The sequence below is a fragment of the Oncorhynchus gorbuscha genome, linkage group LG02 (assembly GCF_021184085.1).
Source record: "Oncorhynchus gorbuscha isolate QuinsamMale2020 ecotype Even-year linkage group LG02, OgorEven_v1.0, whole genome shotgun sequence".
Classification (NCBI taxonomy): domain Eukaryota; kingdom Metazoa; phylum Chordata; class Actinopteri; order Salmoniformes; family Salmonidae; genus Oncorhynchus; species Oncorhynchus gorbuscha.
In genome coordinates this window covers 79,350,675-79,373,345 of record NC_060174.1, presented here as the reverse complement: position 1 = coordinate 79,373,345, position 22,671 = coordinate 79,350,675, and the positions used below count along the sequence as shown (strand labels likewise).

The 22,671-nt window shown below is 45.9% G+C and overlaps 1 protein-coding gene across 2 annotated transcripts in view; it reads left to right on the top strand.

Moving 5' to 3' along the window:
* Positions 1-22,671, top strand: part of LOC124010547 (mediator of RNA polymerase II transcription subunit 13-like) — a 159,635-nt gene that overhangs the window by 88,510 nt on the left and 48,454 nt on the right. For both annotated transcript variants that reach the window (XM_046323117.1, XM_046323107.1), the window contains exons 7-10: positions 1,433-1,595; positions 2,415-2,525; positions 18,036-18,797; positions 20,155-20,371. In XM_046323117.1, coding sequence (XP_046179073.1) covers positions 1,433-1,595; positions 2,415-2,525; positions 18,036-18,797; positions 20,155-20,371 — 1,253 coding nt within the window. The remainder of the gene's footprint in view (positions 1-1,432; positions 1,596-2,414; positions 2,526-18,035; positions 18,798-20,154; positions 20,372-22,671) is intronic.

Sequence of the window (22,671 nt, the reverse complement as noted above, 5' to 3'; positions counted from 1 at the left end):
CAATTTAATAGATTATTAACATTTATTAATACCTAAAGTTGGTTTAGAAAAGTAGTTTGAAGTGATTTGGAAAAGTTTATAGGCAACTAATAATAACTTCTCATGCTTTCGCCGAAAATCATTTTACAAATCTGACTTGGTGGCTAGATTCACAATGAGTGTGGCTTTAAATCAGTACCTTGCATGTGTGTTTTAATGAAAGTTAGATTTTTATCGAAAACTATAGGTGGCGCTCTGAAATTTCCGCTGATTTGGTCCCGCCAGCGGAACCTAATCCCTAACAAGTTTTAAGGAGAATAGACTGGGGTTAAGGCCCTGCAATAGACTAGCATCCTGTCCATGGGGTGTACTTGTACATCAAGCTGCCTCACTACAGAAACAGGAGATAGGCTCCTGCCTTATGAGCGGTTCTGGCTCACACAAGCAAATGCTCTGGCAAGGCTACTTACAGTACATACTTACTCAGAACGAAAAGATTGGAATGTAATTTTAGTACCAACGCCTGCTACATTGTAACCGCGAAGCAGCCACGATGCACTCGCATATCAGGCTTAGCCAGGACTGTTACTTTTGAAACTGAATGAAAACATTTTAACGATGTGATTTAACTGACTGACGTTGGGGAAATAGATGGCAAAAATGCAGAATGATGTTGAATGCCTGTAAAAAGCTTGTGGATAATTTTTCTCACAAAAATGTAATCATGTAATAATATTAGGCGCACGGATTATTTCTCAGTATCTACTTTGCTAGCTTCTCCTTGACAGCCCGCGAGCTACCGGACATGCAGTTTCTCATGAGAATCCCAATTGCATACTACTCGTGTCCTCTCTCCTCGCTTCCTTTTCAAAACCCATTGGATGAAAAAGCCAGAGGTCCCTCTGACCTTCTCCAATGAGTTTTGAGAAGGAGGTGAGGAGAGAGGGCACAAGCAACTGAGATTCTCCCAGAGGTACCTCAAAGCCTAATCAGACATGCTCGTGCTCATCATGGTTCTTACGGGCAAAGTCAAATGACAAACTTTGCCCGTGGTGCATGCTGCTCAAATGATATGTAGCAACACCCTGAGTGCATCGGACATTAAACAATGATACAAATGTAACAACAGGTCAACAAAATAGACAAAAAGACCAGTGTATAAAGTCCATTTTAATACAGACTTAGCTCAAACAAGAAAATTGCTCAATGGATCAGGATACTTTTGTGGTAACAAAAAGATATTGGGTTGCGAAAACATGTTTGCAGCACCTCTATTTTGAAAGTGGGGATGGAGCTTCTCCATTTGCTCTATTGCTCAGGTGCCTTTACCCCATATTGTGACCAATGGTCAAGAGGTGTTGTCAAAGCTGGTAATTGTAGGACAATAAACATTGCCACTTGCGGTTTCATGAGCCGATTCATAACTTCTCCCTCCCATCCCTCCCTCCCCCAGTGGACTCCCAGTCGACTCTGAAATGGGTGAAGATGTCGTCGGCTGTGGACGGCTTCAGTGTAGACAGCACCAGTCACCACGAGTTGAAGATCCCTCGCAGACTAGCCAGCCAGGTGGTGGAGAGGGTCTGGCAGGAGTGCAATATCAACAGAGCTCAGAACAAGTACGTCTGTCTCTGCTACTGTCTCAGCACACACACACTCTCAACCAAAGCCCTAGAAGAAGTAGAATTGCTATAGGCGTGTGAGCTGCACGATATGGGCAAAATATGTATTTACAATTTTTTTTTTACAGAAAATCGGGATTTCGATTTGACTTGCGATATAGATCAAAACACTTGGGTGAAATGTTGGAATCATAGAAATTCAATTATTTATATTAAGAAGCAAAGTGGAAAGCTGCATCGTTCTTGTTTGGAACAATCTGTTGACTGCATTTGACCTAACAGAACAGCATGCAAACGTATAGTGAATCTAACAGTGAGGAGAAGGAACTGTGCTGCTTGACTGGCAGAAGGCGGTGCTTGGTGTGTGTGCGAAGCAGCTGCAAGAGGAGAGAGGGAGAGAGATCACAAATGGAGTAAACTAATTCGATTCAGATTTCGATCTGAATTCAATTAATTGTGCAGCCCTAACAGGCATACACAAACACATGGTCACACACACACTATCAACAAACACATGCTCACACACAGCCCAAAAGAAACCTCAGACATGTTTACCACACCATAGACACATTCAACGAAGCCTAGAGAGAATATGCAGGATCTACCACAACACACGCACGCACACACACGCACACGCACACACACACACACGCGCGCGCACAATCAACGTTGCCTAACACGTTTGTCAAATAACAGGCACACGCCTTCACAATGACGCCTCATTTACCAAGTTGATATTTCAGAGAAGTATAGTAAGAAACACAATGGACAAACGGTTCATGTTTTGAGTCAATGGTTGTGTGTTGTGTTGTCCAGGCGTAAGTTCTCAGCGACAGCCAACGTTACCTGTGAGGAGGAGCTGATGGAGAAAGTAGGGGCCTGGGACTTTGTAGAATCAACACACAGGTCAAACTGCAACTGCTCCAGGTAAATGATGCATACTGTGTTTATTCCTTTGTTTATTTGTGTTCCACTTGTCTAGGACCTGTACCCTAAGCCCTCTGTAAGGGGATATACTTCTAGTTTATTGTGTAGACACAAGCTTGCCTTTTAAGGAAGTCTTACTCATTGGAAGTCTTACTCAGCAAAACAACATTCGATACGTCAGTCTAAAATCTGAGATGTATTTTAATCTCAATGCATATGACATTCATCTCCATTTGTCTGTTAAGTAACAACCCTGTCAGGGTTCAATAGTAGTGCACAATGTAGGGAATTGGATGTGATTTAGGACCCAGTGGGAGAGACCTAGGTGCCACTCCGACCTCTAGAAGGCTTGTGTAGGGAGATGGTCTAAAAATGGAGAGTGTCTGTAGACCCTAATGTTGACAAATGATCTGCTGTGTCTAGAGTGGGTTAATGTGTGGATGTGAGGTTGACTGTTGCCAGGCTGTTTCTGTTTGGGGGTTGGGACACAGACAGACAATATCACGTGTGTGTGTGTGTGTGCGTGCGTGCGTGTGCGCTTGTGTGCATGCTTGTGTGTGTGTGCTTATGTGTGTGTGTGTGCTTATGTGTGCTTAAATGTGTGTGTGCTTATGTGTGTGTGTGCTTATGTGTGTGTGTGCTTGTGTGTGTGTGCTTATGTGTGTGTGTGTGCGTGTGCGCTTGTGTGTGCTTGTGTGTGTGTGTGCTTATGTGTGTGTGTGCTTATGTGTGTGTGTGCTTAAGTGTGTGTGTGCTTATGTGTGTGTGTGCTTATGTGTGTGCGTGCTTATGTGTGTGTGTGCTTATGTGTGTGTGTGCTTATGTGTGGGTGTGCTTATGTGCGTGTGCGCTTGTGTGTGCTTATGTGTGTGTGTGTGCTTATGTGTGTGTGTGCTTAAGTGTGTGTGTGCTTATGTGTGTGTGTGCTTATGTGTGTGCGTGCTTATGTGTGTGTGTGCTTATGTTTGGGTGTGCTTATGTGTGTGTGTGTGCTTATGTGTGTGTGTGCTTATGTGTGTGCGTGCTTATGTGTGTGTGTGCTTATGTGTGTGTGTGCTTATGTGTGTGTGTGCTTATGTTTGGGTGTGCTTATGTGTGTGTGCTTATGTGTGTGTGTGCTTATGTGTGTGTGTGCTTGTGTGTGTGTGTGCTTATGTGTTCTCTCTGAAAGGAAATCAAATCAAAGTTTATTTGTCACGTGCACCGAATACAACAGTGAAATGCAGGCTCTAACCAACAGTGAAAAATATATATTAGGTGAACAATAGGGAAGTAAAGAAATAAAACAACTGTAAAAAGACAGCGAAGAATAAGAGTAGCGAGGCTGTATACAGTAGAGAGGCTATATACAGTAGAGAGGCTATATACAGTAGCGAGGCTATATACAGTAGCGAGACTATAACAGTAGCGAGGCTATATACAGTAGCGAGGCTATAACAGTAGCGAGGCTATATACAGTAGCGAGGCTATATACAGTAGCGAGGCTATAACAGTAGCGAGGCTATATACAGTAGTGAGGCAATAACAGTAGCGAGGCTATAACAGTAGCGAGGCTGTATACAGTAGCGAGCCTGTATACAGTAGCGAGGCTATAACAGTAGCGAGGCTATAACAGTAGCGAGGCTATAACAGTAGCGAGGCTGTATACAGTAGCGAGGCTATAACAGTAGTGAGGCTATAACAGTAGCGAGGCTATAACAGTAGCGAGGCTGTATACAGTAGCGAGGCTGTATACAGTAGCGAGGCTATAACAGTAGCGAGGCTATAACAATAGCGAGGCTATAACAGTAGTGAGGCTATATACAGTAGTGAGGCTATATACAGTAGCGAGTCTATAACAGTAGCGAGGCTATAACAGTAGCGAGGCTATAACAGTAGCGAGGCTATAACAGCAGTGAGGCTATAACAGTAGTGAGGCTATATACAGTATCGAGGCTATAACAGTAGCGAGGCTATAACAGTAGCGAGGCTATAACAGTAGCGAGGCTATAACAGTAGCGAGGCTATAACAGTAGCGAGGCTGTATACAGTAGCGAGGCTATAACAGTAGTGAGGCTATAACAGTAGCGAGGCTATAACAGTAGCGAGGCTGTATACAGTAGCGAGGCTATAACAGTAGCGAGGTTATAACAATAGCGAGGCTATAACAGTAGTGAGGCTATATACAGTAGTGAGGCTATATACAGTAGCGAGGCTATAACAGTAGCGAGGCTATAACAGTAGCGAGGCTATAACAGTAGCGAGGCTATAACAGCAGTGAGGCTATAACAGTAGTGAGGCTATATACAGTATCGAGGCTATAACAGTAGAGGCTATAACAGTAGCGAGGCTATAACAGTAGCGAGGCTATAACAGCTATAACAGTAGTGAGGCTGCCTATAACAGTAGCAAGGCTGTATACAGTAGCGAGGCTGTATACAGTAGCGAGGCTATAACAGTAGCGAGGCTATAACAATAGCGAGGCTATAACAGTAGAGAGGCTATATACAGTAGTGAGGCTATATACAGTAGCGAGGCTATAACAGTAGTGAGGCTATAACAGTAGCGAGGCTATAACAGTAGCGAGGCTATAACAGTAGCGAGGCTATAACAGCAGTGAGGCTATAACAGTAGTGAGGCTATATACAGTATCGAGGCTATAACAGTAGCGAGGCTATAACAGTAGTGAGTCTATATACAGTAGCGAGGCTATAACAGTAGTGAGGCTACATACAAATAAAATAAAATCAAATTTATTTATATAGCCCTTCGTACATCAGCTGATATCTCAAAGTGCTGTACAGAAACTCAGCCTAAAACCCCAAACAGCAAACAATGCAGGTGTATACAGTGGGGCTATATACAGTAGCGAGGCTATAACAGTAGCGAGGCTATAACAATAGCGAGGCTATAACAGTAGTGAGGCTATAACAATAGCGAGGCTATAACAGTAGTGAGGCTATAACAGTAGCGAGGCTATAACGTAGCGAGGCTATAACAGTAGCGAGGCTATAACAGTTGCGAGGCTATAACAGTAGCGAGGCTATATACAGTAGTGAGGCAATAACAGTAGCGAGGCTATAACAGTAGCGAGGCTGTATACAGTAGCGAGCCTGTATACAGTAGCGAGGCTATAAGAGTAGTGAGGCTATAACAGTAGCGAGGCTATAACAGTAGCGAGGCTGTATACAGTAGCGAGGCTATAACAGTAGTGAGGCTATAACAATAGCGAGGCTATAACAGTAGTGAGGCTATATACAGTAGTGAGGCTATATACAGTAGCGAGGCTATAACAGTAGTGAGGCTATATACAGTAGCGAGGCTATAACAGTAGCGAGGCTATAACAGTAGCGAGGCTATAACAGTAGCGAGGCTATAACAGCAGTGAGGCTATAACAGTAGTGAGGCTATATACAGTATCGAGGCTATAACAGTAGCGAGGCTATAACAGTAGTGAGTCTATATACAGTAGCGAGGCTATAACAGTAGTGAGGCTACATACAGTAGTGGGGCTATATACAGTAGCGAGGCTATAACAGTAGCGAGGCTATAACAGTACCTAGTCTATAACAGTAGTGAGGCTGTATACAGTAGCGAGGCTATAACAGTAGCGAGTCTATAACAGTAACGAGGCTATAACAGTAGCGAGGCTATAACAGTAGCGAGGCTATAACCCCGCCCTGTGCAACTGGGTACTGGACTTCCTGACGGGCCGCCCCCAGGTGGTGAGGGTAGGCAACAACATCTCCTCCCCGCTGATCCTCAACACGGGGGCCCCACAAGGGTGCGTTCTGAGCCCTCTCCTGTACTCCCTGTTCACCCACGACTGCGTGGCCACGCACGCCTCCAACTCAATCATCAAGTTTGCGGACGACACAACAGTGGTAGGCTTGATTACCAACAACGATGAGACGTCCTACAGGGAGGAGGTGAGGGCCCTCGGAGTGTGGTGTCAGGAAAATAACCTCACACTCAACGTCAACAAAACTAAGGAGATGATTGTGGACTTCAGGAAACAGCAGAGGGAACACCCCCCTATCCACATCGATGGAACAGTAGTGGAGAGGGTAGCTAGTTTTAAGTTCCTCGGCATACACATCACAGACAAACTGAATTGGTCCACTCACACTGACAGCGTCGTGAAGAAGGCGCAGCAGCGCCTATTCAACCTCAGGAGGCTGAAGAAATTCGGCTTGTCACCAAAAGCACTCACAAACTTCTACAGATGCACAATCGAGAGCATCCTGGCGGGCTGTATCACCGCCTGGTACGGCAACTGCTCCGCCCTCAACCGTAAGGCTCTCCAGAGGGTAGTGAGGACTGCACAACGCATCACCGGGGCAAACTACCTGCCCTCCAGGACACCTACACCACCCGTTGTTACAGGAAGGCCATAAAGATCATCAAGGACATCAACCACCCGAACCACTGCCTGTTCACCCCGCTATCATCCAGAAGGCGAGGTCAGTACAGGTGCATCAAAGCTGGGACCGAGAGACTGAAAAACAGCTTCTATCTCAAGGCCATCAGACTGTTAAACAGCCACCACTAACACTGATTGGCTGCTGCCAACACACTGTCATTGACACTGACCCAACTCCAGCCATTTTAATAATGGGAATTGATGGGAAATGATGTAAATATATCACTAGCCACTTTAAACAATGCTACCTTATATAATGTTACTTACCCTACATTATTCATCTCATATGCATATGTATATACTGTACTCTACATCATCGACTGCATCCTTATGTAACACATGTATCACTAGCCACTTTAACTATGCCACTTTGTTTACTTTGTCTACACACTCATCTCATATGTATATACTGTACTCGATACCATCTACTGTATGCTGCTCTGTACCATCACTCATTCATATATCCTTATGTACATGTTCCTTATCCCCTTACACTGTGTATAAGACAGTAGTTTTGGAATTGTTAGTTAGATTACTTGTTGGTTATCACTGCATTGTCGGAACTAGAAGCACAAGCATTTCGCTACACTCGCATTAACATCTGCTAACCATGTGTATGTGACAAATAAAATTTGATTTGATTTGAACAGTAGTGAGGCTATAACAATAGCGAGGCTATAACAGTAGTGAGGCTATAACAGTAGCGACGCTATAACGTAGCGAGGCTATAACAGTAGCGAGGCTATAACAGTTGCGAGGCTATAACAGTAGCGAGGCTATAACAGTAGCGAGGCTATAACAGTAGCGAGGCTATAACAGTAGCGAGGCTATAACAGTAGCGAGGCTGTATACAGCAGCGAGGCTATAACAGTAGCGAGACAATATACAGTAGCGAGGCTATAACAGTAGCGAGGCTATAACAGTAGCGAGGCTATAACAGTAGCGAGGCTGTATACAGTAGCGAGGCTATAACAGTAGTGAGGCTATAACAGTAGCGAGGCTATAACAGTAGCGAGGCTGTATACAGTAGCGAGGGTATAACAGTAGCGAGGCTATAACAATAGCGAGGCTATAACAGTAGTGAGACTATATACAGTAGTGAGGCTATATTCGGTAGCGAGGCTATAACAGTAGTGAGGCTATATACAGTAGCGAGGCTATAACAGTAGCGAGGCTATAACAGTAGCGAGGCTATAACAGCAGCGAGGCTATAACAGTAGTGAGGCTATATACAGTATCGAGGCTATAACAGTACCTAGTCTATAACAGTAGTGAGGCTGTATACAGTAGCGAGGCTATAACAGTAGCGAGTCTATAACAGTAGCGAGGCTATAACAGTAGCGAGGCTATAACAGTAGCGAGGCTATAACAGTAGTGAGGCTATAACAATAGCGAGGCTATAACAGTAGTGAGGCTATAACAGTAGCGAGGCTATAACGTAGCGAGGCTATAACAGTAGCGAGGCTATAACAGTTGCGAGGCTATAACAGTAGCGAGGCTATAACAGTAGCGAGGCTATAACAGTAGCGAGGCTATAACAGTTGCGAGGCTATAACAGTTGCGAGGCTATAACAGTAGCAGGCTATAACAGTAGCGAGGCTATAACAGTAGTGAGGCTGTATACAGTAGCGAGGCTATAACAGTAGCGAGTCTATAACAGTAACGAGGCTATAACAGTAGCGAGGCTATAACAGTAGCGAGGCTATAACAGTAGCGAGTCTATAACAGTAGCGAGGCTATAACAGTAGAGAGGCTATAACAGTAGTGAGGCTATAACAATAGCGAGGCTATAACAGTAGTGAGGCTATAACAATAGCGAGACTATAACAGTAGCGAGGCTATAACAGTAGCGAGGCTATAACAGTAGCGAGGCTATAACAGTTGCGAGGCTATAACAGTAGCGAGGCTATAACAGTTGCGAGGCTATAACAGTTGCGAGGCTATAACAGTTGCGAAGCTATAACAGTAGCGAGGCTATAACAGTAGCGAGGCTATAACAGTAGCGAGGCTATAACAGTAACGAGGCTATAACAGTAGCGAGGCTATAACAGTAGCGAGGCTATAACAGTAGCGAGGCTATAAGAGTAGCGAGGCTATAACAGTAGCGAGGCTATAACAGTAGCGAGGCTACATACAGTAGCGAGGCTACATACAGTAGCGAGGCTATAACAGTAGCGAGGCTATAACAGTAGTGAGGCTATAACAGTAGCGAGGCTATAACAGTAGCGAGGCTATAACAGTAGCGAGGCTATAACAGTAGCGAGGCTATAACAGTTGCGAGGCTATAACAGTAGCGAGGCTATAACAGTTGCGAGGCTATAACAGTAGCGAGGCTATAACAGTAGTGAGTCTATATACAGTAGCGAGGCTATAACAGTAGTGAGGCTATAACAGTAGCTAGTCTATAACAGTAGTGAGGCTGTATACAGTAGCGAGGCTATAACAGTAGCGAGTCTATAACAGTAACGAGGCTATAACAGTAGCGAGGCTATAACAGTAGCGAGGCTATAACAGTAGCGAGGCTATAACAGTAGAGAGGCTATAACAGTAGTGAGGCTATAACAGTAGCGAGGCTATAACAGTAGCGAGGCTATAACAATAGCGAGGCTATAACAGTAGCGAGGCTATAACAGTAGCGAGGCTATAACAGTAGCGAGGCTATAACAGTAGCGAGGCTATAACAGTAGAGAGGCTATAACAGTAGCGAGGCTATAACAGTAGCGAGGCTATAACAATAGCGAGGCTATAACAGTAGCGAGGCTATAACAGTAGCGAGGCTATAACAGTAGCGAGGCTATAACAGTAGCGAGGCTATAACAGTTGCGAGGCTATAACAGTAACGAGGCTATAACAGTAGCGAGGCTATAACAGTTGCGAGGCTATAACAGTAGCGAGGCTATAACAGTAGCGAGGCTATAAGAGTAGCGAGGCTATAACAGTAGCGAGGCTATAACAGTAGCGAGGCTATAACAGTTGCGAGGCTATAACAGTAGCGAGGCTATAACAGTAGCGAGGCTATAAGAGTAGCGAGGCTATAACAGTAGCGAGGCTATAACAGTAGCGAGGCTATAACAATAGCGAGGCTATAACAGTAGTGAGGCTATAACAGTAGCGAGGCTATAACAGTAGTGAGGCTATAACAATAGCGAGGCTATAACAGTAGTGAGGCTATAACAGTAGCGACGCTATAACGTAGCGAGGCTATAACAGTAGCGAGGCTATAACAGTTGCGAGGCTATAACAGTAGCGAGGCTATAACAGTAGCGAGGCTATAACAGTAGCGAGGCTATAACAGTAGCGAGGCTGTATACAGCAGCGAGGCTATAACAGTAGCGAGACAATATACAGTAGCGAGGCTATAACAGTAGCGAGGCTATAACAGTAGCGAGGCTATAACAGTAGCGAGGCTGTATACAGTAGCGAGGCTATAACAGTAGTGAGGCTATAACAGTAGCGAGGCTATAACAGTAGCGAGGCTGTATACAGTAGCGAGGGTATAACAGTAGCGAGGCTATAACAATAGCGAGGCTATAACAGTAGTGAGACTATATACAGTAGTGAGGCTATATTCGGTAGCGAGGCTATAACAGTAGTGAGGCTATATACAGTAGCGAGGCTATAACAGTAGCGAGGCTATAACAGTAGCGAGGCTATAACAGCAGCGAGGCTATAACAGTAGTGAGGCTATATACAGTATCGAGGCTATAACAGTAGCAAGGCTATAACAGTAGTGAGTCTATATACAGTAGCGAGGCTATAACAGTAGCGAGGCTATAACAGTACCTAGTCTATAACAGTAGTGAGGCTGTATACAGTAGCGAGGCTATAACAGTAGCGAGTCTATAACAGTAGCGAGGCTATAACAGTAGCGAGGCTATAACAGTAGCGAGGCTATAACAGTAGCGAGGCTATAACAGTAGTGAGGCTATAACAATAGCGAGGCTATAACAGTAGTGAGGCTATAACAGTAGCGAGGCTATAACGTAGCGAGGCTATAACAGTAGCGAGGCTATAACAGTTGCGAGGCTATAACAGTAGCGAGGCTATAACAGTAGCGAGGCTATAACAGTAGCGAGGCTATAACAGTTGCGAGGCTATAACAGTTGCGAGGCTATAACAGTAGCAGGCTATAACAGTAGCGAGGCTATAACAGTAGTGAGGCTGTATACAGTAGCGAGGCTATAACAGTAGCGAGTCTATAACAGTAACGAGGCTATAACAGTAGCGAGGCTATAACAGTAGCGAGGCTATAACAGTAGCGAGTCTATAACAGTAGCGAGGCTATAACTGTAGAGAGGCTATAACAGTAGTGAGGCTATAACAATAGCGAGGCTATAACAGTAGTGAGGCTATAACAATAGCGAGACTATAACAGTAGCGAGGCTATAACAGTAGCGAGGCTATAACAGTAGCGAGGCTATAACAGTTGCGAGGCTATAACAGTAGCGAGGCTATAACAGTTGCGAGGCTATAACAGTTGCGAGGCTATAACAGTTGCGAAGCTATAACAGTAGCGAGGCTATAACAGTAGCGAGGCTATAACAGTAGCGAGGCTATAACAGTAACGAGGCTATAACAGTAGCGAGGCTATAACAGTAGCGAGGCTATAACAGTAGCGAGGCTATAAGAGTAGCGAGGCTATAACAGTAGCGAGGCTATAACAGTAGCGAGGCTACATACAGTAGCGAGGCTACATACAGTAGCGAGGCTATAACAGTAGCGAGGCTATAACAGTAGCGAGGCTATAACAGTAGCGAGGCTATAACAGTAGCGAGGCTATAACAGTAGCGAGGCTATAACAGTAGCGAGGCTATAACAGTAGCGAGGCTATAACAGTTGCGAGGCTATAACAGTAGCGAGGCTATAACAGTTGCGAGGCTATAACAGTAGCGAGGCTATAACAGTAGTGAGTCTATATACAGTAGCGAGGCTATAACAGTAGTGAGGCTATAACAGTAGCTAGTCTATAACAGTAGTGAGGCTGTATACAGTAGCGAGGCTATAACAGTAGCGAGTCTATAACAGTAACGAGGCTATAACAGTAGCGAGGCTATAACAGTAGCGAGGCTATAACAGTAGCGAGGCTATAACAGTAGAGAGGCTATAACAGTAGTGAGGCTATAACAGTAGCGAGGCTATAACAGTAGCGAGGCTATAACAATAGCGAGGCTATAACAGTAGCGAGGCTATAACAGTAGCGAGGCTATAACAGTAGCGAGGCTATAACAGTAGCGAGGCTATAACAGTAGAGAGGCTATAACAGTAGAGAGGCTATAACAGTAGCGAGGCTATAACAGTAGCGAGGCTATAACAATAGCGAGGCTATAACAGTAGCGAGGCTATAACAGTAGCGAGGCTATAACAGTAGCGAGGCTATAACAGTTGCGAGGCTATAACAGTAACGAGGCTATAACAGTAGCGAGGCTATAACAGTTGCGAGGCTATAACAGTAGCGAGGCTATAACAGTAGCGAGGCTATAAGAGTAGCGAGGCTATAACAGTAGCGAGGCTATAACAGTAGCGAGGCTATAACAGTTGCGAGGCTATAACAGTAGCGAGGCTATAACAGTAGCGAGGCTATAAGAGTAGCGAGGCTATAACAGTAGCGAGGCTATAACAGTAGCGAGGCTATAACAGTAGCGAGGCTATAAGAGTAGCGAGGCTATAAGAGTAGCGAGGCTATAACAGTAGCGAGGCTATAACAGTAGCGAGTCTATAAGAGTAGCGAGGCTATAAGAGTAGCGAGGCTATAACAGTAGCGAAGCTATAACAGTAGCGAAGCTATAACAGTAGCGAGGCTATAACAGTAGCGAGGCTATAACAGTAGCGAGGCTATAAGAGTAGCGAGGCTATAACAGTAGCGAGGCTATAACAGTAGCGAGGCTATAACAGTAGCGAGGCTATAACAGTAGCGAGGCTATAACAGTAGCGAGGCTATAACAGTATAAGAGAAGCTATAACAGTAGCGAAGCTATAACAGTATAACAGAGGCTATAACAGTAGCGAGGCTATAACGGTAGCGAGGCTATAAGAGTAGCGAGGCTATAACAGTAGCGAGGCTATAACAGTAGCGAGGCTATAACAGTAGCGAGGCTATAAGAGTAGAGAGGCTATAACAGTAGCGAGGCTATAACTGTAACGAGGCTATAACAGTAGTGAGGCTATAACAGTAGCGAGGCTATAACAGTAGCGAGGCTATAACAGTAGCGAGACTATAAGAGTAGTGAGGCTATAACAGTAGCGAGGCTATAACAGTAGCGAGGCTATAACAGTAGCGAGGCTATAAGAGTAGTGAGGCTATAACAGTAGCGAGGCTATAACAGTAGCGAGGCTATAAGAGTAGTGAGGCCATCTACAGGCATCGGTAAGTCAGGCTTATTGAGGTAGTCTGTACATGTAGCTATGGTTAAATTGACTATGCATGTATGATAAACAGAGAGTAGCAGTAGACACACTTTACCTTTATGTTCTCTCTGGGAGTTTGCTTTGTGTATGTTTGTGTCTTTTTGCTCACTATAGATTGGGGGAGCCCCTTGTTCTCCACTGGTGGTGTGAGGGAAGGCAGGCTGTGTACAGGGATGCAGTGGGAGAGACCCAGAGGCCAGTCAGACCTCTAGAAGACCTGTTTAGGGAGATGGCTACTCTAAAAATGGAGTGGATTAATGTGTGAATGTGAGAAGTGACTTTGGGGAAGTCTGGCTGCAGGTGTTAATTAGTTGGAGGGAACCTAGAGGAGGGGTTCTCTAACTCTTTGGGGCTTGGGACCGCTGTTGTGATAGCAAACTAATCAGAGACCCCTCATAATCAGAACACACCTCTAGTGAGAGAAAAATAGCATACAAGTAGTTCTACGATGACTTTGGCAGTGCATGACTGGATGAACCAAGTCTCTGGAAGGAACATTTTAAAGGCCCATCTCTGAGCATTGGATCATTTTGTTTTTCAGTTTTCAAGCACATTTCCTGCAATTCTACACACTCTGTCACGGGGCAGAGAATTTTTTTGGGTTGTTGCAGCTTTAAAGCTAATTCAAAATAATTGAAAAGGAATATACCAATATCCCTGTAAGCTTCCCAGGTCTGTTGTCCTGTGTTTTGTATATATTTCCAAACTATGAGGTTGGAATAATGCTGTGAAATTGTGAAAATGAATAGACCAATAAGAAAAAGACTCTGCCAATAAAAGCACATTTTCAGTTTTCCCCTCCCCACAAACAACTCTGAGACGGTTCTTACTTGAGATATTGGTATTTTCTAAGAAGCTATTTTTATTTATCTTTGACCATTTGAATTGAAAACAATCACAGTAAGGTACTTAATTGTTACCCAGATTTGATATTGAGATTTTAAAAAATGGCTGCATTGGACCTTAATGAACATAAATTGTAGATAATAATATTACATTGTGTTGTATTGAACCCTCTAAACTTATTCCACAGAATGGGTTTAACATGTTGTTGTTAGTAATATTCATGAAAACAAATGAAATGTAAAGAAAGAAAGAAAAACAACTTTGAGAATCCCTGGAGGTGACATTGGAAAGGGAATTCCAGTGTGTGCAGCACACATTCTAATGGCTATCGGCTTGGCTGCAGGAAGATGTTTGTGTGTGTGTGTGTTATTGTTTATCCACTCTGCATATTGTTTTTGCTGCGTCTTGCCGTTCTCTGCCTACTGACAGTTAAGCAGCCCGGTTATATTATAATCCTGTGTAGTAGTGGGAAGGACAACAGCTACCTCCCTCCCTCAACATGCTGCCTGCTCCACAACCATAAGAGTAGCCTGTGGTTACCGTGCTGACAGACCACCAGCCAAATAACATCCCGGTGCCCCCTCTAGCCGAGTTGACCCTGAGTTGACCCCCCTCATCACGCTCCTCCCCCCACAGCCACTAGCCAGTATCAGCCTGACTTTAGATTTATTGCTCCTCGGCAGTGGTGTAAAGTACTTAAATAAAAATACTTTGAAGTACTACTAAAGTCGTTTTTTAGTGTATCTGTACTTTATTTTAAAATGTATATTTCTGTTAACTTTGACTTTTATTTCACTACATCCCTAAAGAAAAAAATGTACTTTTTACTCCATACATTTTCCCTGACATCCAAAAGTACTAGTTACATTTTGAATGCTTAGCAGGACAGGAAAATTGTCCAATTCACGCTCTTATAGACAAAATCCCTGGTCAACCCTACTGCCTCTGATCTGACAGATGAACTAAACACAAATACTTCATTTGTAAATGATGTCTGAGTGTTTGAGTATGCCCCTGACCATTTGTAAATAATGGTTTGCTTAATATAAGGAATTTGAAATTATTTATACTTTTACTTTTGATACTTAAGAATATTTTAGCAATTACATTTACTTTTGTTACTTAAGTATATTTAAAACTAAAGACTTGTAGTATTTTACTGAGTGACTTTCACTTTTACTTGAGTCATTTTCTATTAAGGTATCTTTACTTTTACTCAAGTATGACAATTGGGTACTTTTTTCACCACTTCTCCTCGGTCCCCTTACAGTGAAACATGAGGTAACTTAGTAGCTGCCTCTCCCTGGGCCTAAACTGGGGACAGTGTGTGTGTTTGAGTGTTGACAGCAGAGGTGGTGGTGGTATGCACTGGGCCAGGGTCAGCAGTAACAGGCAGGCTGGTTAGCAGGGGAGCATGACTGGTCACGACGCGACACACACGATGGTCACAGAGGTGCCAGGCCAGGTGTCTGACAGGGCAGCCTAGATAGCTTTGGGGACCTACGGGCTGGGGACCACCACAACACATTCCAGACATTTTAAACCCAACCAGAAACAGGTCTCCTTCCAACCTGGGTCATGTTCATTAGGTCACACACGCTTCACTCAGTTTTCTCCCCAATAAACACAGCCTTTGGGGAATGCTCTATTCTAGTGGGTGTGAGCTAGACAAGATGCATGGTTTTGGTTGTGGTTAGGAGGCCAATAGAGTGCAGAATAATAACATCAGTTTAAGATGTTTGTTAGAGTAGCATCAGCATAACATGAGGAGTTTATTATATTTGAAAGGAATTCATTTGTTTATTTTACAATGGCAAGAAAAAGTATGTGAACCCTTTGGAATTACCTGAATTTCTGCATAAATTAGTCATACAATGTCACAACAATAGACACACACAGTGTGCTTAAAATAATAACACACAAATTATTGTATTTTTCTTGTATATTTTGATACATATATATTTTGATACATAATTTAAACATTCACAGTGTAGGTTGGAAAAAGTATGTGAACCACTAGGCTAATGGCTTCTTCAAAAGCTAATTGGAGTCAGGGCTCAACTAACCTGGAGTCCAATCAATGAGACGAGATTAGAGATGTTAACATCTCACCTGGTTTTTCCACAGAGCTACTTGCAAAATATTCTGCGGACAGATTAAACTAAAGTTGAGTTGATTGGAAGGAACACACAACACTATGTCTGGAGAGGTACAGGCACAGCACAACAACATCAAAACCTCATCCCAACTGTAAAGTATGGTGGACGGAGCATCATGGTTTGGAGCTGCTTTGCTACCTCAGGGCCTGGACAGCTTGTTATCATCAACGGAAAAATTACTTCCCAAGTTTATCAAGACAGTTTGCAGGAGACTGTTAGGCTGTCTGTCCACCAATTGAAGCTCAACAGAAGTTGGCTGATGAAACAGGACAACGACACACAACACAGAAGTAAATCAACATCAGAATGGCTTCAATAGAAGAAAATACCCTTCTGGAGTGGCCCAGTCAGAGTTCTGACCTCAACCTGAGTGGCCCAGTCAGAGTCCTGACCTCAACCTGAGTGGCCCAGTCAGAGTCCTGACCTCAACCTGAGTGGCCCAGTCAGAGTCCTGACCTCAACCTGAGTGGCCCAGTCAGAGTCCTGACCTCAACCTGAGTGGCCCAGTCAGAGTTCTGACCTCAACCTGAGTGGCCCAGTCAGAGTCCTGACCTCAACCTGAGTGGTCCAGTCAGAGTCCTGACCTCAACCTGAGTGGCCCAGTCAGAGTCCTGACCTCAACCTGAGTGGCCCAGTCAGAGTCCTGACCTCAACCTGAGTGACCCAGTCAGAGTTCTGACCTCAACCTGAGTGGCCCAGTCAGAGTTCTGACCTCAACCTGAGTGGCCCAGTCAGAGTCCTGACCTCAACCTGAGTGGCCCAGTCAGAGTCCTGACCTCAACCTGAGTGGCCCAGTCAGAGTTCTGACCTCAACCTGAGTGGCCCAGTCAGAGTCCTGACCTCAACCTGAGTGGCCCAGTCAGAGTTCTGACCTCAACCTGAGTGGCCCAGTCAGAGTCCTGACCTCAACCTGAGTGGCCCAGTCAGAGTCCTGACCTCAACCTGAGTGGCCCAGTCAGAGTCCTGACCTCAACCTGATTGGCCCAGTCAGAGTCCTGACCTCAACCCGATTGAGATGCTGTGGAATGACCTCGAGAGTGGTTCACATCAGACATCCCAAGAATATTACTGAACTGAAACAGTTTTGTAAAGAGGAGTGGTCCAAAATTCCTCCTGACCGTTGTGTAGGTCTGATCCGCAACTACAGGAAACGTTTGGTTGAGGTTATTGCTGCCAAAGGAGGGTCAACCAGTTATGAAATCCAAAGGTTCACATGCTTTTTCCATCCTGCACTGTGAATGTCTACATGGTGTGTTCAGTAAAGACATGAAAACGTATAATTGCCAGATTGGTCATTTGACTGGTTACAAAACAATTGGGAAAGTAGGAAGTGAAAGATCTACAGTTGACTATATGTAATTGGGAATAAATATAATGAATGTGTTTCATACTATTTGCTCAATATAAATCTGCATTAAATATGTATGCAATATAAATCTACGTTAAATATATTTTCAGTATAAATCAGCATTAAATATGAATTCAGTATAAATGTATAAATCTCATACACCTGACTTTGAGTCCTAATTTAAATGTTCTGTAGATCCGTTTATTCTTGGTAATTGCTTGAAGTAGATCAGTGTTGCCTCTCAACACTGTTTATTGAGCTACTGAATGCACAACCTTAACACAGGTGAACGAATGGCATTATTGTTTGTCTTGCAGTGAGACATGTAAATGACATGCTTTCTCTTCCAGGCATAAAGCCCTGAAACAGCGAGGTGGTGGTACCCCGGGCCAGCCCCAGTCAGCAGGCCAGCCCACCCACATTCAGCCACCCACCAAGCACAAGACTGGAGGTGACAAGCCAGAGAAGAGCGACAAGCAGACCAAGAGGCCACAGACACCCTTCCACCACCGCAGCGCCCCCTGCGATGACGTTACCATGGAGACGAAGGCGGCAGGCCAGAGGCTTGCCATGAGGGCCCAGCAGGAGGGGGGTCGCTTCCCTAGCCTCCACCCTACCGACGGTGTCACCAAGACACCCCAGCGGCACGACGGAGGGGTGGGTAGTGCCGGTGGTTCCTCAGAGATGACAGGTTCCCCTCAGCCCCCTCCCCTCAGCCCCCACCCCTGTGAGCGCGACAGAGGAGAGGAGACGGGTGACGGCTCTTTAAAGAACCCCTCCACCCCCCACAGCCAACACTTCTACCAGCCACCCCCGGAGCCCTGCCTGGCGGAACAGAAGGGTGGCGTCGGGGACCACCGTGGACTGGATGGCCTGGCACAGCACTTCCACCACCACCACACGGCCTACCCACCCGAGCCCCTGGAGCCCACTGTGTATGTAAGCTCTGCAGTCAACCTGGAGGAGGACGGCTCCCCAACGCCATGGAGGTTCTTCAACCTGCCCAGGAGGAAAGAGGCCGTAATAACAACGCCAACGCTGCCTTGGGACAAGCTGAGGGAAAGGGAGAGAGACGAGGCCTCGGGAGGACAGGAGGTGGTGTCTGTCACTGAGTGAGTGTCTATCCCTGTTCATTCATTCATTCTTATCACCCCATTGATTTAACCATTCAACACCCACTGTTGCCCATAGAGGGTGCTAGAGGCCCCCAGCCATTTACTGACTCACTGGTCAGCCATCCAACCCTCCCTCCCTTCCCATCACCCCCTCTGGCACACAGACAGAAGGGCCCCTTTTTGAGTACCTCCAACATTCTAGAAAATAAAAGTGATTGAAAGAGCAGTGATGCACAACCGGGCCTCCCTCCCTCCCTCCCCGCCCCTGCCTTAGAATGTTCTGTGGTGGCGCTGAGCACACACAGCATGTTAATCTCTCGCTATGTGCCCTTTTGACATCATACATCACTAATGTGCATGGCCAGCACTGCAGCAGAGACTGGTGAGAGCTTATTGATCCCCCCACACACACACACGCACGCACGCACGCACGCACGCACGCACACACACACACACACACACACACACACACACACACACACACACACACACAGGGCGCCAGAGATAGAGGGATAGAGGTAGGGTTATATAAATAAATGGATCCATCTGTCTACGCCCTCTCTATCATAACTCCCCCTGCTTCCTTCCTCTCCACCCTGAACACGTGAAGGAGGGTGGTATCTACAAAGCCTTGATGTCAGAGCCGAGGTGTCGCTTCGCTGAGAGAGGGAGACGATAGAAGTGGACTCGAGGGAGCAGAGAGAAAGGGATGTGGAGGGAGAGAGGGATGCAAAGAGTGACAGAGGCTGAGACGGACTAGGATCGGTGTGCAGGAGAGCAGGCAGGCAGGCTAGCTGTCCGGCAGGCCGAGCAGTGGCGGTCTTGGGAATTATCGGAGGGGTTATACAATTTCAGGGATGGATGCTGGACAGTGCCATAGGCAGGGCTATGGACAGCAGGGCTATTCTGGTGCGGAGAGTAATCCTGGTGGCCGTGAAGCAGCTCTAAATGGCTGCTAATCTCTGGCTGGGGCTACTGCGCACTGTCACCTCGCATCACAGCCGAGCCAGACAGAGGGAGGGAGAGAAGGGACCTACATGAGCTAAGTCCCTCCCCCTCAGAGGGGCTCATTTAGTCTAGTAACATCAGAACAACAACATCAACAGCTAGAACACAGGCCCATAGTCATAGGAAAGTTTATTCACAGATTACGTTGAAAAAGAGACATGCATCGCAACAGATTAAAATGTCCTCATGCTCTTCCTCCCCAAAATGTTGATAGATGATCTGCACAGCCATATAGGCCTAAACAAACAGTATAACTGCATCCCACTCTGTTATCAGTAAACTGTACTATGTCGCCCTGTTTATCATAATGAATATTCTGTCCCCTCACTGTGTCTCCTGTTCCCAGACTGATGGCCACATCTAAGCGGCCTCTGAAGGTGTCGGAGGAGCGCGTGCAGATGTACATTCAGCGGAGGAACCAGTACCTGGCCGCCGCCATCACCGACGACGACCACGAGCCTGAGGTGGACCCGTACGCCTTCGAGGACGGGGACGTCAAGTTCTCCTTCTCCGACAAGAAGGACAAGACGGGTGGCGAACGCCAGCCCGGGAAGAAACACAAGGTAGGGCTAAATGTACAACTTGATCAACTGGGGGAGGCGGCAGGCAGGCTAGCGGTAAAGAGTAACTGAAAGGTTGCTGGTTTGAATCCCCGAGCCGACTAGGCACAAAAAGGCTATCCTGTAGTCGCTTTGGATAAGAGCGCCTGCTAAGAGACTAAAATTGTACTTGTAACTGGGGCGGCTGAGGCAAATCCTTTCCTCCCCTCGCTGCTGACTCCCAACTTGCCACTGTTGTGATGCCCTTTAGGGTCAGGAAGTAGGAAGAGTTCGGTTTAGGTTCACAAGATAAGGCGTCAGCAACCCTGCACTGTAAATGTGTCACTAGCTGTATTCTGCCCTCGTTTCCACAAAATATACTGCTCAGGAAGCCAGCTCCAGCTCCCTTTGTTATCCCAGCAAAGATATGCCAAAATAGTTTGACTCTGTAATTTCTCATTTTGTTTAGTTTCGTATATTCTATCTGCCCCATCTCTCGCTCTACTAGCCTGTGGGCTCAGTCTCGCTCTACTAGCCTGTGGGCTCAGTCTCGCTCTACTAGCCTGTGGGCTCAGTCTCGCTCTACTAGCCTGTGGGCTCAGTCTCGCTCTACTAGCCTGTGGGCTCAGTCTCGCTCTACTAGTCTGTGGGCTCAGTCTCGCTCTACTAGCCTGTGGGCTCAGTCTCCCTCTACTAGCCTGTGGGTTCAGTCTCGCTCTACTAGCCTGTGGGCTCAGTCTCGCTCTACTAGCCTGTGGGCTCAGTCTCGCTATACTAGCCTGTGGGCTCAGTCTTGTTCTACTAGCCTGTGGGCTCAGTCTCCATCTACTAACCTGTGGGCTCAGTCTCGCTCTACTAGCCTGTGGGCTCAGTCTCGCTCTACTAGCCTGTGGGCTCAGTCTTGTCTTAATATTGTTTCTCTCTGTTTCTAAACCTGGACCACCTGTTAGCTGTGGAAACGCCGTCAGCACTAGGGGGAGGACAGGGGGGAGAGCGTGGGAATGGGAGTGAGCTGCCTGGCAGTCAGCCTCCCTGGCCCTGCCTGCTTCCCTGCCTGTCTGCCTGTGAGGATACATGTCTGCAGCAGGATGGCGTGGAGGAGGAGGGATGTGCGAGGCTGGCTGGGGCTTTAACAGGCCAATAAACCTGGCTCACTGAACCGTGCATTTTTAAAATAGCTTTTTTGTTTTATTTCACAAGGGCTGCTGAGATTTTTTTTTCTCCGTTCTGTGTGTGTAGTGGTGTGCTGTGTGTGTGTGTGGTATTGTACTGTGTGTGGTATTGTACTGTGTGTGGTATTGTACTGTGTGTGTGTGGTATTGTACTGTGTGTGTGTGTGGTATTGTACTGTGTGTGGTATTGTACTGTGTGTGTGTGTGTGTGTGTGTGTGTGTGTGTGTGTGTGTGTGTGTGTGTGTGTGTGTGTGTGTGTGTGTGTGTGTGTGTGTGTGTGTGTGTGTGTGTGTGTGTGTGTGTGTGTGTGTGTGTGTGTGTGTGTGTGTGTGTGTGGTATTGTACTGTGTGTGTGTGGTATTGTATTGTGTGTGTGTGGTATTGTGCTGTGTGTGTGTGTGTGTGTGTGTGTGTGTGTGTGTGTGTGTGTGTGTGTGTGTGTGTGTGTGTGTGTGTGTGTGTGTGTGTGTGTGTGTGTGTGTGTGTGTGTGTGTGTGGTATTGTACTGTGTGTGTGTGTGTGTGTGGTATTGTACTGTGTGTGTGTGTGTGGTATTGTACTGTGTGTGTGTGTGTGGTATTGTACTGTGTGTGTGTGTGTGGTATTGTACTGTGTGTGTGTGGTATTGATCAGGCCCTACACCCAAACAAGGGCACTGCGTTCATCCACCTCTGGCCTGCTCGCCTCCCTACCACTGAGGAAGTACAGCTCCCGCTCAGCCCAGTCAAAACTGTTCGCTTCTCTGGCCCCCCAATGGTGGAACAAACTCCCTCACGACGCCAGGACAGCGGAGTCAATCACCACCTTCCAGAGACACCTGAAACCCCACCTCTTTAAGGAATACCTAGGATAGGATAAGTAATCCCTCTCACCCCCCCCTTTAAGATTTAGATGCACTATTGTAAAGTGGCTGTTCCACTGGATGTCATAAGGTGAATGCACCAATTTGTAAGTCGCTCTGGATAAGAGCGTCTGCTAAATGACTTAAATGTAAATGTAAATGTATTGTACTGTGTGTGTGTGTGGTATTGTACTGTGTGTGTGGTATTGTACTGTGTGTGTGTGTGTGTGTGTGGTATTGTACTGTGTGTGTGTGTGTGTGTGTGTGTGTGGTATTGTACTGTGTGTGTGTGTGTGGTATTGTACTGTGT